General features: G+C 45.2%; 1 protein-coding gene across 1 annotated transcript in view; it reads left to right on the top strand.

The window, feature by feature from the left end:
* Positions 1-34: 34 nt before the first annotated feature.
* PDCD11 (programmed cell death 11) overlaps positions 35-12,938 on the top strand; it is a 38,250-nt gene continuing 25,346 nt past the window's right edge. Inside the window, exons 1-12 of the mRNA XM_040992172.1 lie at positions 35-101; positions 1,711-1,829; positions 2,510-2,641; positions 4,471-4,551; positions 5,936-6,097; positions 7,212-7,335; positions 7,793-7,974; positions 9,155-9,262; positions 10,244-10,450; positions 11,522-11,646; positions 11,806-11,866; positions 12,479-12,625. Coding sequence (XP_040848106.1) covers positions 1,722-1,829; positions 2,510-2,641; positions 4,471-4,551; positions 5,936-6,097; positions 7,212-7,335; positions 7,793-7,974; positions 9,155-9,262; positions 10,244-10,450; positions 11,522-11,646; positions 11,806-11,866; positions 12,479-12,625 — 1,437 coding nt within the window. The 5' untranslated portion in view covers positions 35-101; positions 1,711-1,721. The remainder of the gene's footprint in view (positions 102-1,710; positions 1,830-2,509; positions 2,642-4,470; positions 4,552-5,935; positions 6,098-7,211; positions 7,336-7,792; positions 7,975-9,154; positions 9,263-10,243; positions 10,451-11,521; positions 11,647-11,805; positions 11,867-12,478; positions 12,626-12,938) is intronic.

Raw genomic sequence — 12,938 nt, 5'->3', positions numbered from 1 at the left:
GCGGAACCCGCCCATGCCTAGCAGTGGGTGAGTGTCCGGCTCCTCGTGGGTGATCAAGCCGCGCCGGTCGGAGCTGGAGGTGCTGTTGCCGGGCGGGTCAGGTGAATGAGGGCTGGGGGCTGGAGGGAAGGAAACCTCACTCCCAGCGCTGAGTGCCCCGCGTCTCCGTCTAGCACTGGCCATGTGGGATGGGTGATTGGGCTACTTGAGCCTCACGCCGAAGCTGTTTTCTGCTTAAGGCGCTCCTGAAAACCCCGGGCTCGATCCTCGGGAATTAACCCAAGTTCCTTCTCTCATTCTGCCTCACTGTTTGGGACCTCGGTTTCCTCTCTTGTGAAAGGAAGTTATGAGCCGAGTTCGCAGCGGGCTGGATCTCTTGCACAGGTTGTTTCTAGTTCCAAATCCTCTTACCTTCGCAGGCCCTTCTGCATTCTTACTGTCAGAACGAAACTTTCCCATGTGCTATTCCCTCGATATCCGTGCCTGGTTCTCAGGGTTTGTCTGCTGTGTTATATTGAACCCTTCTGCCCCCCCCTTTTTTTTCCCCCTTGGGGGTCTCTCTGTCTAGTTCAACCTGCAGTGAGCAAATACATACATATATTTGTTGTTAATATGTTAATATTACTATGTTGATACTTCCTCTGCCTACAGAACAAAGTAACTTTTTTGTATCTAATTCCAGATAATTTTTTTAAAAGCCTCCCTGATCATTCAGAGTTAGCCACAGTTGAACATTAATCAAAGAAAAGTAGCAGCGAGCTTTTGAGTGATTGCTTGTTACATGAACTGTGGGTGTTTATTGAAATAGTAGGCTTTCTCTGTTTCTGTGCCTTTGCTTGCGTTCCTTCTGACTTGTCCCTGATTCCACGGCGTTGCAGCATCCTGTACAGGTGTCAGTTCCTGTCCCAGCTGTTCCACTTTCAGTGCAGCTCCCAAATGGCTGGAGCCAGGAACAGGAGCTTCCTCCAGATCTCCCACTTAGGTGATAGGGGGCCATCTCTGCTGCCTTCCTGAGCATGTTCCCAGTGAGCTGGGTCAGAGGTGGAGCCGCCAGGTCTTGAACTGGTGCCTAGATGGGATGTCAGCATTGCATGAGGCAGCTCTGACAATGCTAATGCTTTATTGGAAGTTTATAACCCAATTATATTTAAAAGAATTGCTTTATTTATTTAAGAAAAAGGTCAGAGGGAGAGATCATCATCCTCTGGTTTACTTTGCAAATGCCTTCGGAAGTCATGGTTGGGCCAGACTGAGGGGAGGAACTAGGAATTTCATGCAGACTTTGTGTGTGGTTGACAGGGAAGCTGCCCTCATTATCAGGAAGCTGAACTGAAAGTGGAATAACTGGGACTTGAATTGGCACTCTTAATATGTTAATCCCAAGTGGTAGATTAATGTGCTGTACCACAACACTTGCTCCTCCAGTTGATATTTTATATTGCAAAAAAGTATGTGTGTTCTTTGAAGGTAGGAAGTTCTATATTGATTTGTGTGTCTGACTTCAAAGCTGTGCCGTGTGTATTTACAGCCTTAAATCTATAAGACAACTAACTGTTCTTGGCAGGTGGTATCTGGTTTTGAAGCACAGACTGTTAAAAAAATTAAGCATCCAGGGCCTGACATGCAGCTATCAAGGACATAGTCTTAAAAGCATTAATAAAATCTGCCACCAGGACTGTGACACACCACTGTTCTTTACATTGTTTTTAGGAGTTTTAAACATGGCAGCCCTGGAAGAAAGCTTCCCTCGAGGGGGTACAAGAAAGAAATCCGATCACAAGTCAGAGAAATCGTTCCAACAAGCCGCTGAACAAGACAATTTATTTGATGTAAGTGGAATGCTTATTTAGGGAAATTCATTGGAAACTTGCTGGAGTCGTTGTGAGGAGTGAGCCCTGTTTGGGAACATGCTTTCCAGATCTGTTTTTCTGTTCAGCTCTACTTCTGAGTATTGAACTTGTTAGGTTATATAACTAACAAGGCTGCTTTGGAAATGTGACATTTAGAATTTATGTTTGAAGTGCCACTTCGCTGTTGTACAGTCTCTGCCCAGCTATGCTGTGAGGCAGAGATTGAGGTTCCGTGCTGAGGAGCTGTGGCCCTGAGAGCTTCTGGAATTTAATGAAGTCGTGTGACTTGGTGAAGTGGACTAGGGGATTCAGTTTGGAGCTCTGTCACTCCAGCTCTTACTTCCATTTGCTGTTACACACTGCTTCTCAGCCTGGGAGCTCCATGTCTATCCCAGGTCGCAGGATAAAGAACACAGAAGAGACTGGGGAAGAGGAAGGTCGTTTCTGGGAACTGAGCCACAGGGAGCATCAGTGGCTGAATGGAAGCTTTGGGATTGCAGAAGGAACTGGTTGGTGGGAAGTGGGGTAGATGGGAAGTGGGGTAGAGCGCAGGGGTGACAAAGCCGGTTACAGATGTTTCAACATGGAAACATCAGGGTTTGCTACTTTTTATTGATGTCGGATCTTTGTTGATCTTTTTTTTTTTTTTTGCCCTTTAGGTTTCCAATGAAGAAAAATCCTCCAAAAGGAAGAAGATCCAGAAAGGGCCAGCAATAACAAAAAAGTTCAAAACTGAAGAGAGAGAAAAAAACAAGTCTGTAACAGAGAAGTTTGAAATCCTTAGTGTTGAGGTTTGTCAAAGTTTGGTTTTTCCTTCGAACAAACTATCTTGTTGTTTTTTTCCTTGTTTTTCTTCTTTAATATTTATTATTTTTATTGGAAAGTCAGATTTACAGAGTAAATGAGAGAAGGAGAGAAAGGTCTTCCATTCACTGGTTCACTTTCCAGGTGGCCACAACGGCCAGAGCTGAGCTGATCTGAAGCTAGGAGCCAGGAGCCTCTTCCAGGTCTCCCACACGGGTACAGGGTCCCAAGGCTTTGGGCCATCCTCGACTGCTTTCCCAGGCCCCAAGCAGGGAACTGGATGGGAAAGAGGGGCCGCCGGAATTAAAACCGACACCCATATGGGATCCTGGTGCGTTCAAGGTACAGACTTTAGCCGATAGGCTACCACGCTGGGCCCTGGAACTATTTCTTAAGATTTATTTATTTTTATTTTGAAAGAGAGAGAGAGAGATCAGTCTTCCATCCACCGATTCACCTCCTGGGTGGCTGCAGTGGCCAGCACTGGGCCAGGCTGAAACCAGGTGCTTCATCTCAGCCTCCCACTGAGTGGAAGAGACCTGAGCTCTTGGATAATCTTCTGCTGTTTTTTCAGACCATTAGCAGGGAGCTAGGTTGGAAGTAGAACAGCTGAGACTTTAGCTGGTGCCTTGTATGGGATGCTGACATCATAGGTGACAGTTTAACCCACTATGCTACAATGCTGGTCCCAAATTTTGAAAATGTATTTACTCTTTAAAGATTTATATATGTGAAATGCAGTGTTACACAGGGAGAGACATATTGTATAACTTATGGCTCACTCTGTAAATGCCTGCAATAGTTGAGATTGGGCTAGGTTGAACTCCTTTGGGTGGTAGGGAACCCAAGTACCTGAACCATCATCTGCCCTTTCCCTGGTGTGTTAGGACGAAACTGGATGAGAAGTAGACAGGACATGAACACAGGCGTACTTGTATAGAGCGTGGGCATCCCAAGCAGTGTGTTACCACTGTATCAAATCCCTGCCTAGTCCTACAGTGCTGTTGTTGTTGCTATTGATTTAACTTATTGGGGCTGGTACAATGGCTCAGCTGGCTAATCCTCTACCTTCAAGTGCTGAGATCCCATATGGGCACCAATTCATGTCCCAACTGCTCAACTTATCATCCAGCTCCCTGGCTGTGGCCTGGGAATGTGGTAGAAGAGGCCCCAATCTTGAAATCCTGCACTGGTGTGAGAGACCCAGAAGTTCCTGGCTCCTGGCTTTAGATCAGCTCAGCTCCAGCTGTTGCAGTCACTTGGGGAGTAAAGCAGCAAATGGAAGTCTCTTCTTTTGATATATCTGCCTTTCCAATTAAAGAAAAATAAATCTTGAAAAAAAAAAAGGTTTTATTTTTTTGAAAGGCAGAGTTACTGAGAGAGAAGGAGAAAGAGGGAGATCTCAGGCTGTTCCACCTACTGTTTTACTTCCTAAATGGATGGAAGCCAGGAGGAGCTTTCTGGGTTTCTCACCCGAGTGCAAGGAACCAAGGACTTGACCATCTGCTGCTTCCCCAGGCACATTTGCAAGAAGTGAGATTTGAAGCAGAACAGCCAGGACTGAAGCCAGTGTGCTATAGGCAATGGCTTAACCTGCTATGACACACACAGGCTCTAATCTGTGGCTTTTAAATGGTCAGAGTTGGAGATAGAAGTCAGACATATATCTCCCAGCCTCTCCTATCATTGTGTTTGTCCATATTGTAAACTTTTTTTTTTCTTCTTCTAGTCCTTATGTGAGGGAATGCGGATTTTGGGTTGTGTGAAAGAGGTGAATGAACTGGAACTGGTGATCAGTCTCCCCAATGGCCTCCAGGGATATGTGCAAGTGACTGAGATCTGTGATGCCTATACTGAGAAACTAACTGAACAGATGGCCCAGGAAGAACCTCTGAAGGTAAGGGAGGTCGGCATGAAGCCTGTTTGTAGGAATGAAAGGTACACACATGTGAAGTTACAGCTATGCTAGGAAACGTACAAAAGGAAGTTTATATAAGAGTAGAATTTTTTCTTTATTAACAAGTTTTTTTATTTTGTTTTGTTTTTATAAAAATACTGGTTGGAATCTGGAAGACTTTTCTAGAAAAGGAATGCTTGAGATATACAGAGAGGAGGAGAGACAGAAAGATCCTCCATCCGTTGATTTACTCCCCCAGTGGCTGCAGTGGCTGGAGCTGAGCCGATCCAAAGCCAGGAGCCAGGAGCTTCCTCCAGGTCTCTTACATGGGTGCAGGGCCGCAAGACTTTGGGCTGTCCTCGACTGTTGTTCCAGGCCACAGGCAGAGCTGGATGGAAAGAGGAGCTGCTACGGTTAGAACTAGCGCCCCTTTGGGATTCTAGCACATGCAAGGACTTTAGCCACTAGGCTACAACGCTGGGCCTGTTTGTAGTGCTCTTGTTTGTTTGTTTTAGTTTTGTAAGGCTTTTTATTATTATTTTGATAATCTTTACGTAGTTGATTAGGGCGCAAATGGTCAAGGGCTACAGGAAAGTGGGTAAGAGGATTGTTTCCATATTATTTTTTTTCTGTTTCTGGGATAAGGGGAAAGATAAAGGGAGAAGCCCCACCCAGCCTCCCACTCATCCCAGGATCCCCAACATGGGGCATGCTCTGAGGGCACTGCTCAAGTTGTTTTGATGGTTCAGTAATTCTGAATTGCTGCCAGTCTCACCATTTCAAACACGATGAAATCTCTCCAGAATCCACTGGCTGACATAGTCCAACTTAGAATCTGCATCTGCCCAGATTTTTACTGCCAACCTGTGGCTGGGGTAGTTGGTTGATTTGTTCTGTCCTCTGTCCTCAGTTGTGGTGCCAGGCGCTGGACCCATGTGGAGTGCTTCTTAAAGTCCATATTAGAGAAGAATCATTGGATTTATGGATGATGCACACAATAGGAAGGCTGAAGCCAAGAGCTTGAGACTCAGATGGGAGACCTCCCATCTGGGTGGAGGGTTACCTCTCAGGCTCTGTACCAGCTGGAAGTGGGAGTCAGGAGCAGAAGCCAGAAATTGAACCCCAGTGTAGGGTGCAGTCATGTTGCGTACTAGGCCAAATGCTACTTCCTGACAAGTCATTTTATGTCCACTTCTGCGTGTACAGATTTGGAGGCAGAAAACTGGTGTTTTAACTGCAGGTCCATCTTCCTTTGGAGTCCTCTTCATCTATGTTTTGGTTGCTTTGGGGCCTGAGGGTGAGAAGCCATTCAGCCAAGGTTGGGCTTGGCTTCCTGGTTTAAGGGAAGGGTAGGTGTCAGAGCTTTCTCTTTTGTGTGATGCAGGACCTACCCCGATTGCCTGAACTCTTCTCACCTGGAATGCTGGTGAGGTGTGTGGTGAGCAGCCTGGCTGTCACAGAGAAGGGCAAGAAGAGTGTCAAGCTGTCTCTGAACCCTAAAAATGTCAACAAAGTGCTAAGTGCAGAGGCCCTGAAGCCTGGCATGGTATGTATCTGGGTTAGGAAAGAGGAGTGGCAATAAGCCTTCTAGCACAAGCCCAGGGGAATGTGGTCAGGCAACCTTTTACTTTCAGCTTCACTCTTACACACAGCTATGGGTTCTTTCATGATGGGAAGGTCTCTTGGGTGCTTTTGCTGCTGACTGAGTGCTACAGACTTGAACCTAATCATTGCCAATGAGTGGAGAAAAAGGAAACTAATTATTTCCGATGGCAGAGAAAAATACTCTCAGAAAGCCTTGATGGAGGGCTTGCTGATGGTGAGAGGAGGGCGTTCCCTGCAGCACCTGACCTCCCCAGTTCCGTGTTCTCCGAACGAGTGCTTCTGGTCCGTTTGTGGAATGCTGAGGTCTGTTCTCTGAGAACAGGAGACAGGGTATATGGTGGCTGATGTGAATCATTTATGCTCTTAAGATTGTGCAGTGTTGTGGTTGGAGGCAGCCGAATTTGGGAAAGATGCCGAAAGTTTGATAGGTTTTAGTTGGGTAAAAAGGGAATAAGCCAGCTTACAGAAAATTGACAAGGGTCAAAAGACTGCTTTGTGACAGATGCTGTCTCAGGCACTTTGATAAAATTCTCCCAGCAGCCCTGTGAGGCAGGTAGATATTTTCCCCCTTGTAAATTTGAAGAAATGTTAAGACGCTTAACAAAGAAGGAATAGCTCTCCAGTGTCGGAACTTCTTATGGGATATGAAGAAAATAATAGCTGGAAGGGTAGTTCCAATTCCCAAGTCAGGTGTGGCTGCAGGACTGGCCTTCTGTATCCCTCTCTGCATAATACAGAAGTGTTTCCTATCTTACGAACAATCTCTAGATGAGACTCTTTTTCATGCTGTCATTATTCAGCTCTGGGTATCATTATGAATAATGTTCAGACTGAATTGAAAAGGAAGGATCCTTAAAGCGCTGGAAACATTAAATTTGCTATCTTCTACTTACTTATCTCCTAGTGGGATTGTGCTGGCAAGTTAAAAGTAGAGCAGGGATTATCAGAGAGTGTGTCAGGATTAACAGTGGGGACTGTGGTGTTTGGTAGTGGATGTTTGTTGTGTATTTCATTACCTTTGACTTCGAATTTTTGGAAATATTTTCTTCCCTCAGCTTCTCACAGGTACTGTGTCCAGCCTGGAAGACCATGGCTACCTCATGGACATTGGTGTCCGTGGGACCAGAGCTTTTCTGCCACTACAGAAAGCCCAGGAGTATGTCCGACAGAAAAACAAAGGTGAGGACAGAAAGAGAGGCCATTTCACAGTGATAAAATGCGGGTGGTGGTTATGTTTCAATAGGATGAAAGGTTGAACCTGAAGGCTTTTGGCCATGGCGACATCAGCAGTTAGTCTTGGCTGGTCAGAAAGGGAAGGTGTTTGAAGGGGCAGGGAGTGGCAAGGTTTTAATAACATCTGATGGATTCCGCTGAGATCTGGGTCCCCAGAACTTCCAAGCCAGCACTGTCTTGACTTGTTCAGACATTTAGGTTTTGTGGGGCAGTTGAACTTCGTGTTAATTAGGGAAATTTACACCCTTTTCATAGTTGACCCCTTAGAGATTGGGAACGTGGAGATAGTTAATGCCAGCAGGGCAGGTAGCCCATGGATATTTTCAGGGGTTGCACAGACCCCAGTTAGAGGTCCTTCTCATAGAAGTGTTTTTCCTTTTGGGGGCTGGGTCTGGGCCTACAGGTGCTAACCTGAAGGTGGGTCACTACCTGCACTGCGTCATTGAAGAGGTGAAGGGCGATGGTGGTGTTGTCAGTCTGTCTGTGGGCAACACTGAGGTTTCAACTGCCATTGCTTCTGAGGAGCAAAGCTGGACCCTCAATAACCTGTTACCGGGACTGGTGGTCAAAGCCCAGGTACAGAAGGTAGGTTGCCCGTCATTACTACTTTTTCTAAAACACAAATAGCTTTGATTGAAGCGTTACTCTCATGCCATCCATAGCTGTGCTATCCAGTAGGATGACATTAGTCAACATGTGACCATTGAGCATTTTGCAGTATGGCCACAGCTGAATGTGGAAATGAGAATATTTTGGATATATTGGGCTAGATAAAGTAGGGCAATTAATCCCACCTTTTTGTGGCTTTTTAAAAATGTGGCTGCTGGAAAATTTGACATGAGAATATGTGGCTTTGAATCATAGTTCTGGTTTGAAAGGTTAATTGGCAGGTCCGGCACATTAGCTTAGTAGCTTACGTCCTCTCCTTGCAAGCGCAGGATCCTGTATGAGCACCGGTTTGTATCCTGGCTGCTCTATTTCCCATTCAGCTCCCTGCTTGTGGCCTGGGAAAGCAGTTGAGAATGGCCTCATGTTCTGGTTCTCCAAATGACTGCAACAACCAGGGTTGGGGCAGCCAAAACCAGGAGTTTGTAACCCAATCTGGGTCTGCCACATGGATGGCAGTACCTAGCTATGCAAGTCGTCAAGTGCTAGCTCCCAGGGTATGCACTAGCAGGAAGCTGGATGGCAGTAAAGGTGAGACTGCACCCTGCCACTGTGACAGGGGCTGCCTGCATCCTAAGGAGTGTCTTCACTTCTATCTCTGCCAACCACCTATCCTGCTCTTCTTATTATAACCATTCTAGTGGGTATATATGATGTTGCATTGTGATTTGATTCTCATTTTTTTTCCACTAAGGATATTGAGCATCTGTTCATGTGCTTTTTGGCATGATGTATATCTTTGGAGAAATGTCTTAAGTTCTCTGCCTATACTCGACTATCGTTGCTGCCTCCAGTTGCATTAGCACGAAGCTGGAATCAGCTGGAGCTAGACATCAAGTCCGATATTCTAATGTAGTATATGCCAAATGTAGGTGCGGCATTTAGGATGGGCCACATGCCTGTCTGAGGACATTAAATCTTTCTCTTTTGGGTGGGGGGGACATTAAATCATGTAGGAAGAAAGGTATCTAAGGGTTCACTGTGGGAAGAAAGGCACATAGTTATCATGAGGCATTGAGTGCTTAATATAGACATTTTCTGTCATGTTCCTGGTTCCTTCAAAGAAGTGTTTTTCATTACCTGTGCTTTTTATTTTTAGGTGACTCGGTTTGGCCTAACGCTAAACTTTCTCACATTCTTCACGGGCACGGTTGACTTTATGCACCTGGATCCCAAGAAAGTTGGCACGTATTTCTCAAATCAAGCAGTAAGAAATTTTGCATCGAGATTTTGTCTTTTCTTTGATTCCAGTTGCATCCCCATCAAACTGTCTGGTATCACAGCTGCAGAACGAGTCCTCAGGACTGCAGGTGTCCAGTGCACCAGAGAGAGGAGGGGACTCGGAAGGAGCGTTGGGATGAAACAAAGGGAGCTGTCGTGGGACTTAGAGAAGGACAAGGAGATGTCTAGTGTTATAATTAGTATAGTTATTCAATTTTATAATTAAAGTGTCCTAGAATAATATTTAACCCAAGAGAATAAGATGTCTAAATAAACAAAAAGATTTTAAAAGTTTTCTGAGTCTTTTAAGAGATTTATATATTTGAAAGGCAGAGTTACAGAGATAGAGATTTTCCATCTGCTAGTTCACTTTCCAAAGGTCCACACCAGTCAGGGCCAGGCCAAGTGGAAGTCCGGAACCTGGAACTCTATCCATGCAAGTCCTCCACTTGGGTGGCAGAGGCACAAGTACTCGGGCCATCATCCACAGCTTTCTCTATTGCATTGGCAGGAATCAGGATTTGTTGCACCACAATACTGGCCCCAAGATTTTTTAAAGTAAAACTTGCTTTTTCTACCTCCTTGTGATCATACTGTCAACATTTTGTCAGACAGTTTTTACTAATTGTCTCCTCCCTGCTTGAGTTCGGAGTGGAAACACTGACTTGTTTTAGCCTGGTGTGTTTCAGTGGGCCTTCATGTCATGCACCACCACATATTTCTGTTTTACATGTATTTAGTGTGTTGAATGAGATGTTCTTGTCCTAGAGTAAGTGCTGATTTAGTCAGCCATGGTCCCTCAGGGACATTGTGTTTCATTTTTGTTTGACCAATTTTAGTACTTAAATGTTGAAGATTACAGTCTTCATACCTGGGTACTGGTGTGTGCATGCAGAGGCCTGGACCTCAGAAATTGCTCTGGACACTCTCTTTTTACCCTACTAATTCTGCCCTTGCTTTTGTCCAGGTCAGAGCCTGCATCCTCTGGGTCCATCCCCAGAGCAGAGTGGTACGCCTCAGCCTGCGCCCCATCTTCCTCCAACCTGGGCGGCCCCTCTCACGCCTCTCTTGGCAGCACCTGGGGGCCGTGCTGGATGACGTTCCTGTCCAGGGTTTTTTCATCAAGGCTGGAGCCACCTTCACCCTGAAGGATGGAGCTCTGGCCTTTGCCCGGGTAAGCATGTCTCTTTCCTTCTCAGGGAGCACATGGGTCTGTTTCTGCTTCCTGCCTTTCTTGGTTTTGGTTGTCCCTGAGTGTGCCACATTGTTCATAGCCGTGAGAATGATATTTGCCCTATTAGAATGCCTTAGAACTGACCTGCTCGTGGTAATGCCAGATTAACAGGCAATACAAACATGAGTTATTGTCTAGGCCAGCAATTTTTCTTGTAGGGCAGGGTAGTTTTTCTGTTTTGTTTTGCTTTTTGTTTTAACACTTTGGACCTTAAACAGCGATAGCCTGTAAATGAGCTGTTGTTTCTGTTTTACAACAAAATCCTTATTTATCAAAGCACAGATGTGCTTGGTAACATTAAGGGGAAAATGTGAAATTAAAAGATGAGATTATTTTGATGCAAAATTTTGAGATGTGTTCATTTAAGAGATCTTTGAAAAGTTTATGAAAACTGTGTATTATGAGAACCTGTTTTTTGAACTAAAATAAATTTCTTTTAATTCCATTTTCCATGCGTTTTTGTTTTGTTTTTTAGTTTATTTATTTACTTGAGATGCAGAGTTACAGAGAAAGAGAGGGAGAAAGGCAGAGAAGGATCTTCCATCCACTGATTGAATGCTAGGTAACAGTTGCACCTGTACCAGACCAAAGCCAGGAACCTGGAACTCCATCTGGGTCATTAGTGGTGCCTGGGGTCCAAATACTTGGGCCACCTTCTGGTATTTTCCCAAACACACTAGCAGGGATCTCGTTTGGAAGTGGAGCAACTGAGATGAAATCAAAACTTTGATACAAGATGCCAGGGTCACAGGTGGCAACTTAACCTCCTACACCACAGTGTCAGCCCCTACCCTCTTAGGCACACTACATGAGCCATAGTCAAAAGTCTTTTCTGACATTATGAGATTTTGTGATGATAAAGAATAATTTTTAGTGAGAGTTATTTTTAGAAGGCAAAGTTCTGTTTTTAAGTGGGTGCTAGCTGTGTTGAGTGTTTGTGATTTGCTATAAAGTCTCATCAGTGCAAATCCGTTGCCTCTGACTTGCCTTCAATCCCTTGGTCCTTTGCAGCTCAAACATCTCTCTGATTCCAAGAAAGTCTTCAGACCTGAGGCCTTCAAGCCAGGAAACACTCACAAGTGCAGAATCATCGACTTCAGCCCATTGGATGAGCTGGTCTTACTCTCTTTGCGAACGTGAGTCTGTTGTTAGCAGCACACACTGCGATGTAGAGGTGTGCGCCTGCCTGTTTGCACCTCCAGTTTCTCCTTGCCTTGCTGGGTGAAGTCTTGCTTTCTTTCTGGCATGATCATGTTGCCTAACTTATGTAATTGTGTGTTTTCAATTTATCCTAGCTCTGTTATTGAAGCTCAGTACCTTAGATATCATGACATCAAACCTGGGGCAGTGATAAAGGTAAGACTTCAAGCATGTAATTAAATCCACACGTCCAGACATTTTTAGTTTATGGGTTAACCGTCAGCTCATTAGTCCTCATGTTAACACAGGTAAAGTCATGTTCGCTCCCTGTGCTTCTTAACTGGAATTTCATTCTCATAGCATGATTAATTTCAAAGTAAGGTGTCACTGACACCATCCAACTACACAGAGGCATTGGGTTGTAAATCTGTGTATGTGAAATTTGATGGTAGTATCAGGCCACATCAAACAAAAGTTAATTCTGTGTGAAGTGAGATGCCTGAAATATCTGTGAGCAGTCAGTTCCAGCTGTTTAGCTCCAGTTGAGCAAACTCCCTTGATATGTAACAGACATAGTCCTCTCGTTTAGCGTGTGTGTTCATGAGACAGACAGAAAGCATACACAGAGAGAGAGAGATGCAAAAGCCCCTATAAACAAACCTAACTCAAATCCCCATCCATGTGGAGGGTGGGTTTCACCACTGACAAGTCTGGAATAATAGGCAGGAATGTGAGGTTTACCAGAGGTGTGACTTTCTGTGTTGTACTGAGTGGAGGAAAAGCTGTTCTTGAGGTATGATGATGGCATCTGTTTCTTGGACTCCCTAGGGCACAGTGCTGACCATAAAGCCCTATGGCATGTTACTGAAGGTGGGCGAGCAGATGCGGGGCCTGGTACCTGCCAATCACCTGGCTGATGTTTTCATGAAGAACCCAGAGAAGAAATACCACATTGGGGAGGAGCTCAAGTGTCGGGTGAGCCTCGGAGTTTAAGCTAAATGGCGAGGGAGCAGTTCTCAGCTGAAAGGTCTACCTTGTCCAACAAAACAAGCATGTGGTGTATGTGCAATGTGTCCATTGCTGTGCGTGGCACCTGTGGGAGAAGAGTCCTGAGGCTGGAGGATTGTGCTGTGAAAGGAGAGTAGGTTGGGGCAGCCAGCTGTTGGTATTCTCAGCAGGAGCTAGCAGGTGACACAAGCATGTGATCTGCTAGAAGAGATCCATGATATGTTCTATTCCTTTCAGGCCTTAAAAACCCTTACAAAGGGTCGTCTTCTTTGCAAATCGG

The sequence above is a fragment of the Ochotona curzoniae genome, unplaced genomic scaffold (assembly GCF_017591425.1).
Source record: "Ochotona curzoniae isolate NIBS_2020 unplaced genomic scaffold, NIBS_Ocur_1.0 contig_66, whole genome shotgun sequence".
NCBI classification, from domain to species: Eukaryota; Metazoa; Chordata; class Mammalia; order Lagomorpha; family Ochotonidae; genus Ochotona; species Ochotona curzoniae.
This window is presented reverse-complemented; position numbering and strand designations above follow the sequence as displayed.